General features: G+C 42.3%; 1 protein-coding gene across 5 annotated transcripts in view; it reads right to left on the bottom strand.

Moving 5' to 3' along the window:
- The window catches only part of LOC308396617 (3',5'-cyclic-AMP phosphodiesterase 4C-like), a 119,187-nt gene that overhangs the window by 33,637 nt on the left and 62,453 nt on the right, over window positions 1–23,097 (bottom strand). The window contains exon 1 of one of the 5 annotated variants that reach the window (XM_080882063.1): window positions 10,854–11,565. The exons of 2 other annotated variants lie outside the window; for them this stretch is intronic. In XM_080882063.1, the coding sequence (XP_080738189.1) occupies window positions 10,854–11,089 (236 nt within the window). In that variant the 5' untranslated portion in view covers window positions 11,090–11,565. Of the gene's footprint in view, window positions 1–5,933; window positions 7,268–10,853; window positions 11,566–23,097 lie in introns of those variants that run through there. 2 more of the 5 variants (XM_080882066.1, XM_080882068.1) reach the window with 2 other exon arrangements.

The following is a 23,097-nucleotide window of genomic DNA, read 5'->3' as shown; positions in this document are numbered from 1 at the left end:
GCTTTCAGTTGGAGTAGCTTCATTGTGTGCATGTGGATATACTTCTGCCATATATCTCAGCGAGGACCAGTTTGAGTTTCAATGAGAACTGTGAGGCAGCCTTCGCCTTTTAAGATCCCTTTAAAGAATTCAGTTTTGGTTTAGGGCAGGATTGCGAGCTTAGTTTGATTGTTAAGTAGGGAGGGAAAGTATTATGTAAATGAATGCTGGCACAAAGACATGTACGTATGTGTATTGTATAAGCAGTGTATGTGTGCGTAAAAGAAGAGGTGTGTCTCCCATCTTACTTATTTGCAGAATCAACAAACACACATGAGTCATGAAGCATTCCTGCCTCACACCTCAAAAATGTCATCACTTCATTCATTACATATGAATATGAAAAAATTCACCCTATTTACTGTATGAATTTTCCAATTATTGCCATTGTGAGGTCACAATAACCTTTGACCTTTAAGGAGGATCTAGTCAGTTCCTCGAGTCCAAGTGATCATGTGAGACAAATTTAGAAAACTACATCTATGTGCAACAGGAACCATTGACACTCTGACGACATGATGGCCAGACTTGTGTGGGAAAGTATCAAGTACTTTTAAAGTATTTTCAAAAGAAAAGCGAGCAAAGTCGCTTAGTGCATCTGAGGAGCAACATTCAAACAGCAGTGTGTTAGCAGGTTTAATTAGATATTCCCCCTTTTTGTGAAATACTTCAGCCTGCAGCAGCTCTAGCACACCAGCACCAGTCAGTCTCACGACACAGAGCGGTGGACTTGCTGGACTCGGTGATCTCACCAACTGGCTGGCCCGCTGCTGTCGACACTGCAGGCAAATATTTGTCTTTTGAGACAGTGGGCCGGAGCCTGGGTCAGACGTGTTGGCAGGCACACGGGAGAGGAGGTGGAGCAGAGGGGGATTTAAATGTCAACCCGTTTTTTAAAAAAAATGGTTGGCTAACGATGCAGCCAGATGTTGTGACGTAGTCACAAAGGGGGGACGCAGATGTTTCACCCTAATCTCTGAACTTTTAAGTGGCTAGTTGTGACGAAGTCTTTCTGTGCGGAGCTATTTCTCAATGGCTGGTGTTCCCACAAAGCCACACTTTAATAGCATAGCAATCATCTTTAACTTCAGCAACAATTTTTTTTAATCAGTGAAGATTAAAACAAAAAGAAAGCTCATTATTCATGGCAGGTAAGCTCGCAGTTTCTGTGCTACTCCAGTGTAAGTAACGGGTCTAAGAAACCCTCCAAACACCACCTCTCTCTCTCTGGGACATTGCTGCTGGATGGGCTGCTCAAATCTATGAAAAACATAATAATTCAAGGTGATCAGGAACATGTCTGTGGACACATAAGAACCACACTTTTTACCAGCTTATTATACCGTTATGCTGTATCCTGTGTGACTGTAATCATAACTGACCTCCTTCTAGCCTCCCAAAAGAACTGGGTCAGACGCTGGTCCCTCTAAACCAGAGCAGCCTAATAATGACGTCAACACACTTATAAAAATAGTGTTAAACTAATCTGTTGCATTACCCTCATTCATAAAAAAGACCATGGGGAACCCTACACATCTTCTGGTGACTTTCCTGCAAGGGGAATTGACAGTTTCACTCTTTATTTGTCTCACAGTTATAGCCAGATGCAAACTTTCCCTGCACCTAAGTCAGGGACTCCATTCATGTGAATAAAGCATATTAAAAATAAATAAATCAAACTGGTCAGCCGTCACTCATCGTGGAAATTATAATTGCAAACAGAATCACTGGCAACAGTTTTATTGGAATCAAACAATCAAGAGCACATTTGGTTTGCTCCTGTAAATGCAGACAGAGTAGGGCACTCTAAACTGTCACTGTCAATAAAGACATAAAACATCCCTACAAGCAAACCTCCTGCAAACCCATAAAACACATTAAGACTGAATTCCCTTCCAGCCATCTGGCATAAGGTTTTCCAAGAAGCCCAAGAACCATGCATCAGTCAGGCTTAACAATATGACCACCTGCCAAATATTTTGCTGCCAAAACAGCACTGAGCCATCAAAGCACGGAGCCTTACAGGCGTGGTATCTGGCACCAAGAAATTAGCAGCAGATCCTTTAAATCCGGTACGTTGCAAGGCGAGGCCATGGATCGGACTTGTTTGTCCAGCACATCTCACAGACGCTCGACTGGATTGAGATACAGGAAATGTGCTTGTTGACACCGTTCTATCAGAACCAGCATTTAATTTTTCTGCAATTTGAACTAAAGTAGCTCGTCTGTTGGACTGGGCCACAAAGGCCAGCCTTCGCTCCCCAGATGAAACACTGGGCTTTGGCCTCCAACGATCCTGTTGCTGGTTCATCGCTGTTCCTTCCTTGGACCATTTTTGACAGATACTGACCACTCCAGATTTGGAACACCCCACAAGAGCTGCAGTTTTTGGAGATGCTCTGATCCAGTCGTCTAACCGTGACAGTTTAGCCTTACATCTGCCAATGTTTCCTGTTACTAACAGATCAACTCACTGCTCACTGCTCCCTAAAATGTCCCACCCAATAACAGGTGCCACGCTGAAGAGATAATCAGTGTTTTTCAGTTCACTTGTGAATGGTCATGATGTTATGCCTGATCGCCACACACACACACACACACACACACACACACACACACACACACACACACACACACACACACACACACACACACACACACACACACACACACACACACACACAAATTCAGATGTTCAGATGTTGGGTTTGGCAAAATAAAGACTAATCCATCTGCTTAGTCCGCAACAATAATATGATAAATATTTCCTGGTTTGTAAAGGACGGTCTACCTGGAACAGCAGCAGCTCCTCTGGGCGTCTGGTTACACTTTTTGGCATCAGACCATTTTCGGTCAGGGACACAACGTCAGCGAGTGCCTGGTGTTTTCTGGGAAGTCTTATTTTCACAATTGCTTCTTGTTCATTTTCCCACATTCCAGTTTATCTCGGAATGCAGATTCCCAGTTTATAGTTTTGTTGAGTTGATTAAATTGAAAAGGAAGGCCTCACAGAGCTAAAGTGGCATTACTAGAATGCAGAATATTTTCAAAAAGGTGAAAAACTAAAGCACAGAGGTACAATTCATTCCTCCCTACTCCTGCATTTTTCCAGCGCTGTCTTAAAGGCCATTTGTAATATCTGGAAAGACAGAATAAACTTATTTTGTTCCGCATGCTGTGATTTCTGGTATCATATTTAAATATTTGTAGTTAAACTAAATGAAAACTCCTGTTGTTTCTCCCCTCCAATGCTGGCATCTGTCCTTGTGAAATGTTCCTGTGTTGGACCTCTAAACAGATGCCAGCGTGGAGATTTGCTGAGAATGAGGTGTTTGTGAGGCCGCTGTGTAACCAAATCCAACTGGCCAAATGACTTCCACGGCCCAGCTGGCTGCAGGCTCCTATGACATTACCTCTGCTAATGAGAATGAGCTGTGAGGGCAGAGTGTCATGAGCGTGTGTGTCTGAAAGTGTGAGAAAGTGTTTGAGGAACTTTTCAGTACAATGAAGTTTTGTTTAACTCCTCCTTTAAGGATCTTTTAGTGCGCTCTGCATCGGAAAGCAGGGAGAGTCTATTCTACAGTTAAAGACGCGAACAGTAAGACAGCAGCACAGATATTCTTGCGCCACCTTGTGCAGAAATCTGTGGTGACACAGTGAAGTGCACGCACAAACTTTAAAATACTATTTTCTAATTCAGTATTTTCCAAATGCATTCATACCACATCATTTATAATGAATTCTTAACATACTTTTAGACCTATTACTACCATCTTTGGTTATTCAGGAGTTCACACACTCCTCTTGATGGACTCAGGTCCTGTATCTCCTATAACACACACAACAGTCTTATCTATACCAACTCTTATCATTAGTTTTTTTAACATTTATGTTTACTTGTCCAACGCAAGTTAATAAGATGATGAATGAATATGAAATGTGGACATTGTGCAAACAGGAGTTTTGTAAAGCCACAGTTGTGACTAAGCTGAGCTGACAGCCCAGCAGAGGTTGCTGTTTGCCAGTAAACTAAATGGAGGAAAGCCAGACACACACACACACACACACACACATGCACACACACACACATATATAAACAATGCAACAGATCTCTGCACTCGTTAGCACAAATGAGAGTAGAAATTGCAATAATTTTAAAGAGTCAGCATCACAGTCTCCTTGTACTGATGGATAGCGAGGTAAACATCAACAGTACGTGATGTGAAAAGTGAATTATTAAAAAACAAAACAAAACTCAAGAGCCTATCATCAGTAATAACCCAGCAATAAAAAAATATCACATCTCTACTTCAAGAACTGATTTAACGCACACCCTGTAGCCCAAGATGACCTCACACACTCTTTGGTGGAACAATCAGTATGGATTTTGTGACTGGCGGCTATGGCTGTGTGCACGCAAGGAACGACAAACACGTGTCACATTCACGTGTTATTTGCTGCCAGCCTCTGGTGGGGCTGGGGGAACAAATTTAGGCTCGGGGGGTTTATTTTGGGGGTCTGGTGTGTTATTGTGGTATCAACCCCCCACCCCACATCTCCCCTGCCCTGCTTAGACTCAACTGTGGCGGCACTAGGTCAAAAGTCAGTCCTAATATTAGTTTACTTGTTACAAACTGGGTCTAATGGGTAACTGGTTACTGATATTCTCTGTCAACCTGCCAAATCACAAAGTACTAAATATTCCAATATCCCTCATCTTAAAACACAAAAATTAAAGCATTTCACACAACTTAGAGCTTTGAAGCTGAAACTATTTCCCAAAAAAAGATTTTCTCTTATTTTGTAATTAAGAAAACTGAGTTATGTGACAACAGTCGTAATTCAAAAATAAGGAGCCCCAACAAATCCACTAAAAGTAATTCTAAGAGTAATATTAAATATAAAGACGTTTAGGAGGATTTAACTGGATTAATACTCTTAGTTCGCAGATCATGGTCACGGAGGTAAAGGTGTGGTTTTGCTGAGATGTGGCGTGCATAACTGAGTGAACTGCTGAACTGGCAGAAAAGAAGAAACCTTTGGCCCTCAGATTTCACCTCAGTTTACCAGCAGGGAGGGCAAAAACAGGCATGAGCAGTCGAGTTTGAATACACACAAACACAGCACAATAAGATCTACAGAAGGCGTGTGTGCAGTGAGAACTTGTGCAGAAAACTTGCTTATAACTTAAGAGACGTGCAGACGCACAGAAGCCAGTGAGGGATTATCATTAGAGTCAGCTCCTCATTGTGACGTCAGGAATAACTAACGTCACATCTGTCCAAAACATCTGCCTCCTGCTCGGAAACATCAGTGAGAAAAGTTTGTTATTCATGAAGCGGAGGGCACACAATCAGTCGACTATTTGAGCAACTTCATCGTGCAATAAAATGTGCGTGACTTGCAGCAGAAACAGGAAGTCTGTTGGCTGGAACTTACCACAAATGTAACTTGCTTCCTCTTGAAAGCTGCTGGTTTTAATGCAAGCAAATACAAAATAATTGCATTTTAAAAAACACCAAATCACAACTTTAAAAACAATGCATTGGCATTGTCAAAGAAGTTGGTACTATGAAATCTAAGTTCCAATTACCAAAATTGTATAATCATTTGAATATTTATCAGCTGCTACACGCCAGCTCTCTGCTGCTGTTTTAAAAAAAAAAAAGTGAGATCTCATGCCAGAGTGCCTACTTTATCTGCAACAGCCTTCTCTGGGATGTGTGTTTGTTTAAAAAATTATTATCTACAGTCTATTTTCCATGTTTCTTACTGTCGCAGTGACACTACAAGTGCAGATCTCTGAGCCAATCTCGCTGAGCAGCCTATCTGAACACTCCCTCTCATGAATACGAGTGCCAAGGAGATGCAGGATGCAGAGTTTAGGAACATACCCCAAGCACGAGTGTCTCCGACCGTGTCCAAAACCAGTCAGCCCTCCTTTCCTTGTCAATCGGAGGTCTTTGTTCATTGTCCCTCGAGCGCCTGACTCATATGAGACACTTTGGGCTGTAATGAAAATAAACTGCACATCTGATCTGAGCCTCTTACAACAGTTCTTCACAGTTTAGTTATTTTTCTCCCGTAAACCTCCGGGGGTATCTGGATCGGCTCCATGAAGTTTTGCGCGCCGATAAACCAAAAAACATGAAGATTCCAGGTGAGAGGCAAAAAGAAAATGGAAAGGATCAGATAGAGAGCAGATCTGCCCAATCTTCTGTTCCTCGGGATGCGGGAAGAGAAATCGTGGAATGCTGCAGAGTTTCTGCGCCGAGGTTTCAGGCAAGCCCCAACAAGGCAGACAGGAGTGTGATATTCAATTAGTCTCCACAAGCAAGAAGCACACATGCAGCTGTTGTAACTGTAGACTCAACTGAATTGAAGGATTTTCCACAGTTGTCTGTCCATTCTCATTGATTTGTTGTTGTAAATACCCAAACTAATCCCAGACATGACACTGACAGCATTCCTGAAGGGGTTTTCAGTAGTACAACTCCAAAACAGAGAGAAAACAGGCGACCTGTAGAGAAGTCTGAAAATTTTGAAAGTAGTGTTTCTCTACTTCTCTGTCAGGCACTCACTCACTGTTCGCAGGAAAGGGGAAGGGTTGAGCCACTTCTGAGAGCAGTGACACTGCAGGGTAGCGTCAGTGAGGGTTTGACCTCTTCCTTTGGCAGTGCAAACACTGGAGGAATCCCCCGAGGTCGCTGTGGGAGCTGAGGACAGACCACCACGAGCTCCAATCTGTCTAGTACAGGATATCCAATGTCAAGATGTTCAAGTTACAAACTGGTCGCGTTTCGAGCCACACTTGCAGCTTTCCAAAGAAAAACCTCAAAGAGAGAAAATGCTCCCACATTTAGAGAGTTACAGGGCTGCACAACATTTCGGTGTGTCCCAACTTGTTAAAGGGAGATCTGACTCGACTGTGTGGCTGGCGGGTGTTTTTGTGTCTGGCAGAGCTAGCTTGACGCAGCCTTCGTTGACACGTGAGATCAACATGCTGCCTGACCCAATACCCTCCTTTTGTTGCCCTGCAGCTACATAATTATAGAGGTTATTGTTAGAGTTGGTGCTGGGCAGGGTGGCAACGGGGGCTGGGTGGGCCTGACAAAACATGTTAGGATTTACGGCAAAAAAACGTGGATAAACTAACCATAGGGAGAAAGCCCTGAGTTTCAACTTGTGCAGTTTTTATCACCGGCAAGTTTCAGATTCAAAGACAATCAAAGAAGGGCCGCACCTAACAGATTAGTCTGCAGGTTATTGCTTTTGCTCAATCAATCAGTTGTTTGATTTATGGAATGAAAAAAATAGAGAAATCCAGTCTTTGCAGTGCTGTGGAAACCGCTGGGTCAAGACGTCATAAATGCAAACGTTTTTGCAGGAGTGGATGTCACATTAAATTCACCCCAAGGTCAGACTGCACAATGCAATCAGACAGAAGATTAGTACAATCTCAGACTCTATAGGTCTCAGGTAGCATATTAGCACCATTAGAAAAAAAGTGGACTAAATGAAGTATGGCTTATTTGGAAAGGTTGCCAGGAGAAAGAACAAGGCAGCACAGTTTCGGTTTTCACAATTGCCTCTGAACAAACCACAAGACTTCTGGAGCAGTCTTTGGAGAAAGCTGTCAAGCATGGTGGTGGAGGGGTGACAATTTAGGCTGCTTTTGTAGACACAGGACCTGAACATGTTGCAGTCATTGACTTGACGATGAACTCTCCTGTATAGTAAAAGTCTTCTAGAGTCAAATACGAGGCCATCTGTCAGCTAAAGCTGGGCGAACCTGCATCATGTAATGGACAATGATCCCAAGCAAAGCATCAAATTTACAACAGAATGGCTGAAAAAGAAAAGAAGGTAATGCGATGGCCCGGTCAAAGTCCAGAACGCAAGCTGACTGAAATGCTGTGGCAGGACCTTAAAGATACCTGAGGCAAAGGTATAAAAAAGAGCAGACCACAGTTCCTCCACAATGATCTGAGAGACTGATGGAGTCACATAAAAAAATTCAAGTTATTGATCAGGGGAATTTGTTGCACATCTTGCATGCAGACTGCAGGATCCTTTTCATCATTGGCAGTCATTGTGAAACAGGCTAAAATTTTGAGCATCAGTTGTGTGTTTTCTGACTAACTTATCAAATTCACTTTCAGACTGACGGACACTTGTTGCACGGCAACAACCAAACACACCACAACCACTTCCCTAAGCACTACATGAACTGCAAACTAAAATAGGGCATTGTGCTGATAGATCATTTATCTTGTTGTTAGCCCATGTATGTAAAGAGGCTCATAAGTTAAAACAGATCAAATAAACCAAACAGGATGTAATGAAGACAAAGAAACAGTAAAAATGGTCTGGCTCATTTAAATCCTACTGAAAGGTACCTGACAGTGCATGGGCTTTATAATACTAATGAATATCTGTCCTTAATGCTATTTTTCAATGCTGTTAAACATTTAAATAAGCAATAAAGGTCGTCTTCCTGATTGCCTGTGGGCTTATTTTTGTCATTACAACCACTCTGCTGTGACTCTTGTTATCCTTATTTCTTGTAACTACCCTTCCTTTAATCTGCCAAAAAAAAAAAAAAAATGATAAGGAAAAGGTTAGACAAATAATTAAACTCACCACTTCCTCCAAAGCATTTTAACTAGAAGGAATTGATTGAAATACTCTGAATTTTAAATGGCTTAAAGCTGCACTTTTGTCCTCATCCTTCTTTTGCAGTCTTGTTTGGGTTTTAGTTTCTGCTCGGTGTGGTTCATATTTTATTTATGCTGGCACTGAGACTCGCACACCTGACAGGGTGGGGTGGCGGGGAGGCTCACAGTATAAAACAATAGGATGTTTAAACATTACACGGGCAGGCATCAAATGACATCAGTAAAATGTCACGACTGATGACGTAGGTACACGCAACGTGTTTACAGGCCGCTTCCTCTACATAGTTACAGGCAGGCTGCCAGGGAGGCAAACAGTCAGGGGGTTTGGAGAGCGGGAAGGGCTGCCGCGGGGGGGGGGCAAAAGCACCCAGGTTTCATGTTTATCTGATAAAGACAGTTTAACTTTCGACTAAATGGTTCGTGACTGCGTGTGGGGGCTTTCTCTTCAGTATGACATCAGTTTGCAGCCTCTATAATTAAACTGATTGGTAAAATGTGTATTTATTGAGAGCACGATTATAATTTTTAGTACCATGACAACTCAAAGGTTAGTTGCTTTATATAATCTGGCATCTTAACGCTAACGTGGGATCATTACGCAACATATTATCTTTGGCAAATTTATCTTTAACAATGGCATGTTTTACAAATTTAAATATTTGTGTGTGAATTGCAGCTTTTTTTGATGCTATGTTTTAAACTCAAGCATAAGACAGCATTTATCACCATTGAATTAATTAAGAAAGGTGTGTATGGAATCTGTGGTCATGTACAGGCAGCTCTGATGCCGTTTGTGTGCAAAATTGACAATAACAAGGGTGAAAATGAAAACCACAAGAAGAAACCACCAATATTGCTGCAAACAGCCTGCAGCCACATGAGGGTGGTGACAGCAGAGACAACCTTGTTAAGAAAGTCGTATAAAAATGATCTTCCCCTGTTAAAACTCTGCTCATTTTCCAACACTGTGACTGCTCTACAAAAGAGATAAAAACATCAGTTATTTACTACATATAACTGATTTTAATGCTAAAAAACACTTCTACGCTTGTAAACTTGCATCTCCGTGACCCGAAAATAGTTTTTTCCTGGAGTGTTTACATACATCAGAGAAAAATGAGGGCTTTAGACTCCAGGGTAATTTTCACAGCTTTCTCAGAGTTTCCTCAATTGACCTACTGGTCACGATTACGTCCGTGGAAAATCTAAATACGTCACTACCCGGCACTGCTGCTATTTTTTTCTTAAACTACCATAGTGAGGTTCTCTTTGGAAAAAAAAAATCAGCAAATGCCTTCATAGATCACGCTGTTATTTAAACAGCTTCATCCATCAAACTTTGAACATTTAGGCTCTGTCATAGCCTGAACAAGATTTACTCAGCTCCATCTTTTCTGACGTAAAAACAAAAAGCAGGACACAGGTTGCCTGTTTTCAGTCACAAGGACTGACAAAGTGACGATGCAGCATTAAGCGTCATCTTTGTGTTTACTGTGGTGAGCCACCCCGAATCCCTCCAGACTTTAGCTTTGTCTCTGCTACACAGAAACCCTGGTGGTATAGGAAACCTTTCTCATCTCTGGCTCCGCCAGGATTGCTGAACACCTTGGGCACAAAACAAAACCCTCTCTTTCATTGCCTTAACAATAAGGTCCTTTGAGATGACACCGGTCCCGACGTCAACAAAACTGTGATTTCCCACAGTTACCTTCTTATCAGACAATGAGGCTTTTTTGCTACTGCCAACCCATGACACATACCGTGATGACGTGAAAAAGCAGCCTCTGCAATGTTACCTCAGAGCTGCTGAACAAACACTGGGCCTATAGTTTATTAGAGTTCAGCAGAGTTCAGAGAAGATGACCTCTGAATCCTAACCTTCTGATTATCTTATCAACGTACAGCTGAAAGTTGTACCTATAAAGAACTCCTTCACCCATTCACCCCACTATGTCTTAGTGCTTTCTACCTAACAGCCACACTTCGATGAACACATCAGGAGCAACCCGGGCTTCAGTATCAGATTGAAGCGGCGATCGATTAGTAGACAACCTACTCTACCTCCTGAGCCACCCCTTACACACAGCTTTCCACATAAGCTAACGACAGTAATTAGATCCATGTCATTGACTCTACCTGGGTGTGTACGCCAAGGTGAAGCGGCGTTGCAGGGCAATGTTACGGTTCATGAGGAGCTTGCGGAACAGCAACGGCGAGTGACGGGGGGAGTTCTGAGGAGAGTCACCGGGGGACATCCTGGGAGATTCATAAGGCGAGCCGGATGGTGACTGCGGCTTCAGCTTGATGGGTTGAGGACTGCTGAGTGGGAAGGAGCCAGCCTCCCCTGAGCTTTCCAATAGGGCTTCACTCATGCTGTCGTGTAGGAGTTTAACAAAATGTTCCTCTTACGCTGCTCTCTGGTGCGACCTTCTAACCCCTGACAGGGAGTCCAAGTCATCCATCTCAGCACAGCAGCATTTATCAAGTGAATTAGGTAAACGGCTCTCAAGCGCGTCTTGTGATGATGCAGCTCAGATGGGGAGCCGCTCGTAGTTGGCTCTAAGTGCTTCACAGCCACTTTTGCGCTACGGCTTCATGGCTTTTCTCTACGGAGCCACCTAAAAGCCCTGTTGACGGACGTGGACACGAGTGCAGGAGTGTGCCCTCCCCTCGGCAGTAAGCTCTGTTTACATAGCACTGAGCTCTGCCTAAATATGGCCAGGCCTGAATTATAACGTTGTTAGCTCGTACCTCGGGTGAACTAGCTGCGTCCTGCACACACTTCACAGAGGAGTGAACCGTTTTACGTCGGCTTCCTTCCTCAACTCATCAGTACAGAAATATTAGACAGTGATTACAGCTCTGACTGTGTAGACACATGCCAGAGCTGTGCAGTGTCAAGAGGCCACAGTCTGGGTAGATTTTCACTATGATGGTTGCTGTAGTGGGGTAGTGGGGGTGGGTGGGGGTGGGGGCGACACTGTGTCTAAAAGCAGAGCCTGCTTGAGATAAAAGATAACGAGAATCCTGGAAATGTCACTTAAACTTTTACTGGTATCTTGACTGAGTAGCGTTTCCCACTGGGGCTGAGGGGTGATGGAAAAACAGAGATCAGCTCGAGTTTCATCTCTGACCCCCAGACAGCCAGTGACCCAACCCTCCGCTGCCCAAAACAAAACTGAACTGTACTGCTTGTGCCTAAATGTTCCCCTCGATAACGAGCATCCTGTAAATACATGCTGCATGTGCTTTAGTCGTGCTTAAGTTAATACTCGGCCCCAATCTATTAAACATCTAAATGACAGGTTCGCATTCAGGCAGTCAGGGATCGTTGCCATATTTATCACTGATCAGTACACGTCTTTCTAGATTTACAGTCCACACATTAAAAAACAGATCAAGAAAAGGGAACTGCAAATCACATGAAGAATCTCAAACATTATTAGGAGCTTTACCCAGTAGTTAAACAGTTCAAATTAAGCAAAACTTTTGATTCTCCATTCAAATGTAAAGTGTTCAGTGCTGTGCTGGTTCTGCACTGCAATCATCACAGATTGCTTGTCAATCAAACAGTGGAACCACAAAGTCTTTATGCAACACTATTAGTTTCTGGGGTTTTGTGGAAAGGGTTTTTCTTTCTTTCTTTTCATCTGTTTCATTACAAAAACACGAGACCTGCACAGATGGAGCGACTATGACAGCAAACCTTTGAGCTATTTAAGCTACAGTGCCACGAGGGCTGGAGTTAAAGTATGTGAGTAACACTTAAACCTACAGTTACTGTTTTTGTGACTGCACCGTAATGCATCTAAATGGGATTAATACCTTCACAGAAAATCCAGCCACAATTATCCCCACTGCCATAATGTCTCTTTGCCTCTGCATCCATTTTAATGAGGCATTAAAGTAAGGACGGAGAAGGGCTCTTGAGTTTGAGGGGCTGCCTGCCAAAGTACTGATTTAACTCAGGAGGGAGTGCAAGAGGTCACTGCAATGAGCTCATGAACAAAAACACTGCTGTTGTATGAAGTGCTGTTAAATGTGACCAGCAGATGGCGCCCACGCACAAACACAAGGACACAAATGCTCATGAATACACACACGCACAAACTCAGCATTATGAAATGTCAGTTTATTCTGCAAGGTTTTGAGCTGTAGCTACTGAGCTCTGGATCATTTATTTGCCATTTTCTTTAAAGCAACATAATGCAAACCCCAATTCACTTTGATCCTTTTAGCCCTGGAAATGGCCCACATCATTTGCCAACACAGTCTACCGATACAGTTGTGACTAAGTGAAGGTTTCAGTGAATGGTAATTTAAAAACCTGTAGACTGTGTGGGCCGACTCAGTCATACGGTTACCATTATGAGCCAATGGGGAGAAAAGACAAGGAGATGAATCCCGTGGCTTTTCTTTAAGTGACTAATGCCAGGATATGTGGAACTATTTATTAGACTGAGTCATATAACCATACTCCTCCCACCAGCAACACCAGATCAAACACATGCAAACACACGGCTGACAGCAGAAAACACACACACACGCACACACACACACACACACACACACACACACACACTGACATAGACATGCATGCACACGGACACATGAATTCATTTTAAAAACACACAAACAAACTGGGTTTCAGCACCTGAAAAGCCTTGGAACAGACAGCACGCATGCTGCTTTATCAATTAAGCTCCAGTATACATAAGTGCATCACATACCCAGTCAAGGATCTTTAATCATAAAAACGATGGAAACAACCTAACTACATACCTAACTAGACAATTGCAGTTTATATTTAATCGAGAAAATACTCCCTCTATGAGCTCGCAGCAACTCCCAAGGCTACTTACTGTATGTTTTTAATAAAAAGAGACTACTTTCTCATTAATCTGTTTTCTCAGCAGATATGCATGTAAGAAAAATCCCATTTGTGGTGTGAAGACAGTGACAGATCCACGCTTTCACAGTTGGTGGAGATTTGGTTGTAAATACAAAGTCACAACAAGTCCAACGAGTATCTGTAAGAACCAAAACGGATTTGTTGGACACATAAAAAACAAACAAACAGTGATGAAGTGGTTAGTACTACTGCCTCACAGCAAGAAGGTTCTGGGTTAAAAACCATCTTCTTCCTATGTGTTTACATGTTCTCTAGCTTCACCCATCAGTCTATAACATACTTGTTAAGCTAACTGGTGATTTTAATTCAAAGCATGAATAGTGGTATTTTTGTCTGTATTACCCCTGTGATGGACTAGCAGCCTATTCAGGGTTTACCCCACCTTTCATACCCTTGAGAGCTGGGATACGAGACAGGATTGTGTTAAAAAAGCAAGACTGTGACAACATGTGTGCAGTGGGTTGCTGGATTAACCCTTTAAGACCTACCATAGAACCAAGTCCGCCAGAGCTTATCTTTATATTTTTACATGCTGTAGTGCCATTTTTGAGAGCATTTAAAGTTGTTATACATCAATAAAACCGCTATAGCCCAAATATTAATAATATGTATGCATTAAGTCCATAATAACTACATAAATTGCAAAAAAGTGCAATAAACTCATTTTTGTTTTGTTTTTTACATAAATTTCTAGTTAGAGAAATTTCAGAAGTTTATCCCTCAAAACTGTACAAAAAAGTTGTACAAAATAGTTTCCAACAACAGGAAATGTATTTTGAGCGTCTTCATAGTTTTATTTTTGAGATACACCAATTTTTATGTCCTGCAGGAAAATCAGAATCAGAATCAGAATACTTTATTCATCCCGAGGGAAATTAAGGGTTACAGCAGGCAGCACGCTAATGGCGCATGCGCACTCACAAAGGAACCTTCTGACCAACTTTACACAAACATCACATTGGGCAGACATGTCAGAAGGTAGGCTGATAGGAAAAAAACAACGAAAATACACTACATGAGGTAAGAGGAGGAGAAAAAAAACTCCACTCAGACTGAGCTCCTAGTGGGAGAACAGTTTGATAAAAGAAAAAACACCTCAGCACAAAAGCACATGACTATCAATACACCATAGAAACACGAGACAAGCAACAGGGCGGGTAAAGGGTAAGAGAGAGCCGGCGTAGACAGCGCATCCGGTCCTGCAGCATCTGTGCTGGTCCAGTTGACTGCTATCATCCCCGGTAGGGCACAAGCATCGAAGGCGTTGGAAAGGGAGGGGGATGAGTGAGTGCTTATCAGTGTAAGTGTGTGTGTGTGTGTGCGTGTCCATAGTTTAGCTGAGACAGTGTCCTTCGGCCTATCAGGCTAAGTAAACAGTCCTCCAGCCAATCCAGGTGTCCTTCATGGGGCGGGAAGAATAGTCATCACACAGTCGTTATCAGGGAGTTGTTTTGGTGGGCTCCAGCCTTGGGCCTGCAGCTGGAGCCGTGGTGTCCAAATGTTGAATATTGTTGATAAATATTATAATGCAATTTTGCAAAAAAACAAAACAAAACAAGTGCATAAAAATGAACTATTTCCAGCAGTGCAATTTGAGTTCCAAGCATCCCAGAAACTATTTAGAAAAGCATGAAGTCAAACATGACTTTTAAAAACACCAGTATAGGCTTATAAGGCCCCGAAGGTAAAAAAAAATTCCTCGAAATGACGTCACTTCCGGTTTCGGGCAGGTAATGGCGGACATGCGATAGTTCAACTATCGCATGTCCAACATAGGAAGTGTCCAACATAGGGAGTGTTATGAACAGCTGATCGGATCGGCAAAGCATGTTTCTGAAAAATTATGTTTTTGCTGCTGCAAGTGCTTTTTATGCAGTTTTTGCAAAGCCATATGTGGAAGGAAACCGTGACTTAGGACAAGCTGATGGCATAAGATGTAAGTACAACTCCTCCGGTTTCATATGCAAAAAAATTTATTGTGCTAGCTTACGTGGTTCCGGTTCTACAGGGATTTAAAAATAGTTATGCCGGCTTTAAGGGGTTAATGTGTTCAGCATAAAAGAAGAGCTGTACAGTGAGACCTAAAATTGTCTCGTTGAGGCCAAGTTATGGCCAAGTCTCCATCACTCCACTTCCCTAAGTAAATGTGTGGCACCCTGAGTATTTTGAGCATTAAGAACAAGTCTCAGATGTGTTTGCATCATAACACAGAGCGAAAAGCTCATTTGCTCCCACCTGATGTGATGTTAGGGCGACATTTAGTTCCGCCAGTAGGTGGCAGTGTTGGCTCAGCCAAACGGGTAACAGGCAAAATAATCCTTCACAAAAGTAACGCTAGTAACGTTTGTGTGCTAGCTAAGTCATGTTAGCCTCCTGCATTAATCTCTGTAACCGTGTTGTTCCATCAGTAATGTAAAAGGAAACTGTTAGCTGGTTTCAGTTAAAGTCATAGGAAATAGACCAGCCAGTACATGTTATGTTGTCAATTGTTTACTGGTCATTTTCTCTGTGTGTTAAGGGCTGATTAATACAGGGCCATTACACGTAATGCTACAAAAGTAATGCAGTCCAGTTATTACAATGGAAGCCGCCAGTAACACTGAATTCCTTTGCTGTGCTTCAGCGCAATAAACCTTCATGTGCACCTGAATGAACCCTGTCGTCCTTCAGTGTGTAAGAATTGCATTTTTTAGTTGGAAAGGTTAACGACATTACTCATTATTGAAATGAAGAATTATTAAGTTAGATTAGCATAAAAGCACTGTCATAGTTCTTTTTTAAAATTTCCTTAATTTAATCCAATGGGAGGTGAAGGAAACGTTTTATAAACACAGCTGAATCCCTGTTCACTCTGTAGGTTCACATGCTGACACGGTCTCTGTCTCTTAATACGACAATGTGCAAAAGTCTTGAGCCACCCCTCACTGCTCTATATTTTACAAGGAAACGGGTACAGTGATTTATTGAAACATGCTAACATACATTGAAATACAGTACATAATGCAACAACCGAGTCTGCACAATTCTTACAAGCTTGAAAGTCAATATTTGGTATTGACTTTCTTATAATTGCCTTAGGTAGTTTTGAAGGAGAGTCAAAGCTCCTTCAAATGTTGGCTGCCTTTTGTTACATTCTCTCTGTCAAGATCACACACTGCTTCAGTCTTTTCTGGATATCTTAATAACATGACTTTCAGACTGTTCGCCTGCTGCAGAGGTCTTACTTACTTAGGCCTGCCACTTCTTCACCTTCCTTCTTTCAGTTTCATCCCTGAGGTATGCTTGAATTACTCATAAGTCAGACTGTGCTGAGAATGAGCAAAAAAGCAGCAAATGCCCGAAGACCTTCAGAAAGTCTGGAGAACTATTGCTCAAGACTACACACACAACAAAAGAAAGAAGAAAGTCATGTTTCTTAGAAACAAAATATAAAGATATGCGGATGTGTAACAGCATTGTATGCACTTCAGTGTCCCTTTCTCCAGCATCGACATGTGACAGCAACAAAAAAAAACTTTATCCCATTACCAAATTCTAGCATAATTTATTTGATGGGTGTCAAATCCATCACTGTAGTTTTTATGTAGTTCTCAGTATTCAAATTATTCAACTTCTTTGCCTTAAATGTTTTTCAAAGCGCATTAAGTGCAGATGAGTTTCTCGAGACGATTTCTTGTCTTTGTCTTTGTTTGTTTTTTCAAGTAATGTGCGCCATCTTTTTTTCCTTCTGGGATAAAAAGGATGCATGCACCATTGAGTTCAGAATCAGAATCAGAATCAGAATACTTTATTGATCCCTGGGGGAAATTATTTTTTGTTACAGTGCTCCATTTTAAACCAACATTAAGACAAGACAGACAATACGCTAACTAAGAATAGTACAATATATACATATATATACATACATACATACATAAGTCACTTATAAATAAATATTTGGAAAAGAAACGTGTAGTTGTAGCAGCAAACAGTGTGTTAAGTGGATGCGTTGTACAGGGAGATGGCCACAGGCAGGAATGATTTCCTGTGTCGTTCAGTGGTGCTTTTCGGTAATCTCAGTCTCTCACTGAACGAGCTCCTGTGACTGACCAACATGTCATGGAGTGGGTGGGAGGTGTTATCCAACATTGTCTTTATCTTGGACAGCATCCGCCTCTCCGACACCACCTTGAGGGAGTCCAGCTCCATCCCCACAACATTGCTGGCCTTACGGATCAGTTTATTAAGTCTGTTGGCATCTGCGACCCTCAGCCTGCTCCCCCAGCATGCAACAGCATAGAGGATCGCACTGGCCACAACAGACTCATAGAAAATCCTCAGCATTTTCTGGTAGATGTTGAAGGACCTCAGTCGCCTCAAAAAATAGAGACGACTCTGGCCCTTCCTGTAAAGTGCTGTGGTGTTTTTAGCCCAGTCCAGTTTATTGTCAATGTGTACTCCAAGGTATTTATAGTCCTCCACAATGTCAACACTGACCCCCTGGATTGAAACAGGGGTCAAGTGTTTCCTGGTCTTCCTGAAGTCCACGATCAGTTCCTTGGTCTTTGCCACGTTGAGCTGCAGATGATTCTGCTCACACCACGTGACAAAGGAGTCGACCACAGCCCGGTACTCTGTCTCATCATCCCTGCTGATGCATCCAACCACCGCAGAGTCATCAGAAAACTTCTGAAGATGGCAGGTCTCTGTGCAGTGGCTGAAGTCTGTGGTGTAGAGGGTGAAGAGGAAGGGGGAGAGGACAGTCCCCTGTGGTGCCCCTGTGTTGCTAATCACCTTGTCAGACACACACTGTGGGAGACGTACATATTGTGGTCTTCCTGTCAGGTAATCAACAATCCAGGACACCAGAGAAGCATCCACCTGCATCGCTGCTAACTTATCACCCAGGAGGGTCGGCCTGATGGTGTTGAAAGCACTGGAAAAGTCAAAAAACATGACCCTCACAGTGCTCGCCGGCTGGTCCAGATGGGTGTAGACACGATTGAGCAGGTAGATGATGGCGTCCTCTGTTCCGAGACGAGGCTGATAAGCGAACTGAAGGGGATCCAGATGTGGTCTTACTATGGGTCGCAGCTGGTCCAGGATGAGCCTTTCCAGGGTCTTCATGATGTGGGAGGTCAGTGCCACGGGCCTGTAATCCTGGGGGCCACTGGGACGAGGCGTCTTTGGTACAGGGACGAGGCATGATGTCTTCCACATCACCGGGACCCTCTGCAGACTCAGACTCAGCATAAACAGTTTATGAAAGACTCCACACAGCTGGGGGGCACAGGTCTTGAGGACAAGGGGACTCACTCCGTCTGGTCCAGCAGACTTGCCTGAGTGAAGTCTCCTCATTTGCATCTCAACCTGGTATTGAGTGAAGGTGATGGGTGGGGGAGGGGTGTCAGGAATCTCACAGGAGGCAACATGTGAAGAGAGAGGCTGGCACAGTGGTGTGGCTCTGGATTCCAGGCTGACTGCAGGTGAGGTTGTGGGGGTGGGAGCAGACACTGTGGCACTTTGCAGTGATTCTGCTCAGATGGGTGGCACATGAAGCTCAAACTAAATAACAGTACTATGTGTGTAGGCAGCATTATGACAGATGATAGTTCATCAAGGTGACTGACAAGAGATGGAGCAGGAACTTGACAAACTGAAAGGGATGAAGGCTGAATAAATAATACTTCACTCCATCAAGGAGAAAAGATTATTTTGTAACTGGTAATGAAGAATAACTTGATTTCAATGTCTCGCAGTTGCTAACACAAAGAAATTGAATTATTCAGCCTAACCATCAAATTCAGCCTTTTTCACTGTGAAGATTTATCTACATATTAACTATTCATGTTTGCTGCAGGGCAGAATTTCATCACTGGTTGGCATTTAAGAAATGAAGCACATCTGAACATTTATTAGTGAGCAAAAGCAAAGATAGGACACCTCGAAAAAGTGCAGGATAAAACGAAGCCATAAAAGCTGGAACACTGAATTATACATACTACAAACTGTGGCTGAAACACACATACAATAACTCCTCTCCTTGAATGCAAAAAACCCACAGTCTTTCACAGTATTTCCAAGTGAAAATGATAAACCTTCATAATATATTCATACATAAAGAAAAAAGGCAAGGTGAGGAGGAAAGAGTTGTGTTTCTACTCAGACGCTTAAAGAAATGAATGCCCACTCTAAAGACGATTAGATATTCGCTCTTTTTAAGAGGTGTTTGGCAGGCATTCAGGTTAACACTTAAGTTAGTAACAGCAACAAGAATAACAGTAATAATAAATGAAGTGCAAAGAAATATTTTTAGTGGTCAGGGGGCATGATTGGTGATCTCACCAGTCTGTACTTACACAGTCATAAAAAAACTAAAGTGTATTAAAATCTCAGTTCTGCACTTAAAAATTAAACATACTCAATGTGCATTGTGATAGCACACAGTGATAGCAGTGTGCTTGGGCAGCCTGCCCTTTAAACAACGCTCTTGATGGCCCATGTTGTAAAGAAGTGACCCACTTTGTGTGGTGAAAATCTTTATCAACGGTGAAGAGGATGCCAAGCTGCCACGGTATGAAGATGGGCTCAAGTTTCAGTGTAACACTTGTTGTATTTTTCGGACTATAAGTAATAACTTAAAATCCTTTAATTTTCTCAAAAATCATCAGTGCGCCTTATGTATGAATTCTGGTTGTTCTTACTGACCTTTATGTGGTACACTGCGCTCAAAAATCTGTCAAAAATGTTTTAGTACGACTTAAGCTACAAAGCCGCACCGCTTCATAGATTGTCTGAGCATTATGGCTACCGTAGTCATGAGCCTCGCGGAGTAATCCAGGGACGTGTCTCAAAATGCTACTTGTGTGTACTTGCGTTCTCGTGGACTTGTGATACATCATCAGTCGGAGACCAAGTATGGTTCTAATTTAAAGTACGCATCAAGCTCAGGTCCAAACGCCGCTTCAGGTCCCAAAGTCAAACGAACACTGCGGCATCACTGAGAGTTAATACTGTCTAAATTCTTTCATCTTTAATAAAATGATCTGTGTTGCTGCTTTACCAGGTGTAACAATTAAGTTTAACATCCAGGCATCCATGAAAACAGAATTTATTAAATTTAACAGAGTTAGAAGTTAGCAGGAAGTTAGCTCGCTAGTTTCCACCTAAACATGATACACCATGTTGACTGAGAGATTTCTGAAAAAATTCAAACATACAGCTCTGCTATCACTTCCAACATAAATGAAGACAGAAAATTAAAAAGCAGTAACTTTTGTAGGGTTACTGAAGTTGGGCTAGCTGATATATAATGATGTGGTACATGATCGCTAGTGACACAGCTATGTTAGCATAACATAAACATAGTGAAGCTGGAGGATGAATGCAAACTTTTTTCCACTTGATAAAAGTTAACGTGAGGGTTCCTGATGGTTAAGGACAAATGCAATCGCATGGCAGGATGCTGTAAACAGACCAAACATCAGTCAGGAGAACAACTGAGATAATCCATCCACAATACGGTGTCAGTCATTAGTTTACTGCAACAACATGGGAATAGAGCTGTAAAAGAATTCAACATTAATGAATCAATGGTACGGAAGTGGAGGAAGCAAGAAGAATGAGTTTAGTAAAGTCTGACTTATCTGATTGTTTTGTTTTGCTTAATGCACCTTATAATCTGGTGCGATTTATGGTCCGAAAAATACGGTATCTAAACATTGCGTACTGTTTACAGTGACAGGAAAGGAACTGAAGACCTGGCTCATGTGGTCCAGTAGCACTTTTGATCATAATCAACATTAAGTTTTTTACAATCAGCATCATTTAGGTGCCCAACATCCTGTCGCACATATCTCACAATGGCAGATGAGGCCATCATCTGGCCGGTCATTGGCCCGGTCATTGGAGTTCACTTGGACATTTTTCCACACAGATGTGAAAACAGTATGTTCAGTGGTTGTCTAACAAATTTCACCACAAGGCTTGCAGCCATTTGTTTGTATGATGGCTTAGTCGTTGGCTCTGGTTGTGTAATACAAATTACAGATCATCAGGCTGTGATTAGATCATAGAATTTAACATAATGATGAAACATCATCTTATGTTGCTGTCAGGGTCCCTGTGCCTACCCGGTCGGCTCAGTATGGCTACATATGTTTTGTATTCTTTTTTTATTTGTTCCTGCTCTCTCCCTTCCCCTCTTTCCCTCCTCCCTCTGCCTGGGCGGAGCTCACCTGTGGGCTCCTGCCCTTGGCCCACGCACCTGTGGCTCATCACGAGTGATCCAGCTCCTTTATAAGATGGCAGCTCTGTGTTTCTCGTCGCTGGACCGTTTCCGACCCTCGTCAGTGTAACCCCAGCTCAATTACTTCTAAAGTGTTTCCACAGCGATTTGCCTTACTATCCCTTCGTGTCTCTGTGTACAGATTCCCTGGACCTACCCCTGTGTTACCCGAGTGAGTGGAGTGTAAAGAGGAGTGGACGGAGTGTGTGTGTGTGTGTGTGTGTGTGAGACTATCGGCGTCTTTCCCGTTCGTGTGTGGACCCCCGGAGCCCGGCTTTCCCCTCACTTTTGTAAATAATCACCTGGTATATCATAATAAAGACTCTTGTGCTTTCAAGACCTAGAGCCTGCGCGTGAGTCCGTTAAGTCCCGTTGTGACAGTTGCATTAAGTGTGTGTAATCACTGCTGTTTTTCCATAACAGCCCAGTGGTTTAGCAGTTTAGTGTATTTTTATTGTGCTACAATCATCGGTGATATAATTCAATAAGAATTATATTGCCAGGAATATGCAGAGGCTCAGTCTGGAGAAATTTCTCTGGAAAAAGCTACAAGTTGAGATCAAAGCCAGCAACCTGTGTGAGAGAGACGATTGTCTCAGACCACGTTGTGACAATGTTTCAATTTAATCTTTAGGATTAATGGTTTCTCAGTTTATGCTGCTTAAGACTGCTGTTCATTCAAAATGACTCATTCATCATATTTTGTAGCCAGTGTTGAGTGCTGACAGGCAATTATGTTACTAAAGATTATAAAATACCAACAATAAATGCTTAATTTTAGGAAGCACTAATTAAACAATTATACTACTTTGAGTATTTCCTAATCATAGCTGACTGTCCTCTGAGGATCTTTTATGTAAAATTCAAACATATTGATCTTACAGTATTTATATTACAATACTTTACCAGGCAACATGAGACTTAGCCAACCCTCAGAGTTAGCCAGAATAAAGCATCTGGTAAGAAGTTAATGGCATTCATGACAACAAATGCAAATACAGACAATATTATATATTGGAACAAGAAGTCGATCAGCACAAAATCACTCAATACAACTATACAACAATTTCAGTCAGGGCCACTATGATCATCGTAAGATTTATTTCCACATTTTGGTGCTATGGCTTTGTACTGGGCAGGGCAAAAATTATATTTTCTGTCATCTTCATGATAACAGAAATTCAACTTTACTCTTTTCCCGA

This window comes from Rhamphochromis sp. 'chilingali', assembly GCF_963969265.1.
Source record: "Rhamphochromis sp. 'chilingali' genome assembly, chromosome: 5".
Classification (NCBI taxonomy): domain Eukaryota; kingdom Metazoa; phylum Chordata; class Actinopteri; order Cichliformes; family Cichlidae; genus Rhamphochromis; species Rhamphochromis sp. 'chilingali'.
This window is presented reverse-complemented; position numbering and strand designations above follow the sequence as displayed.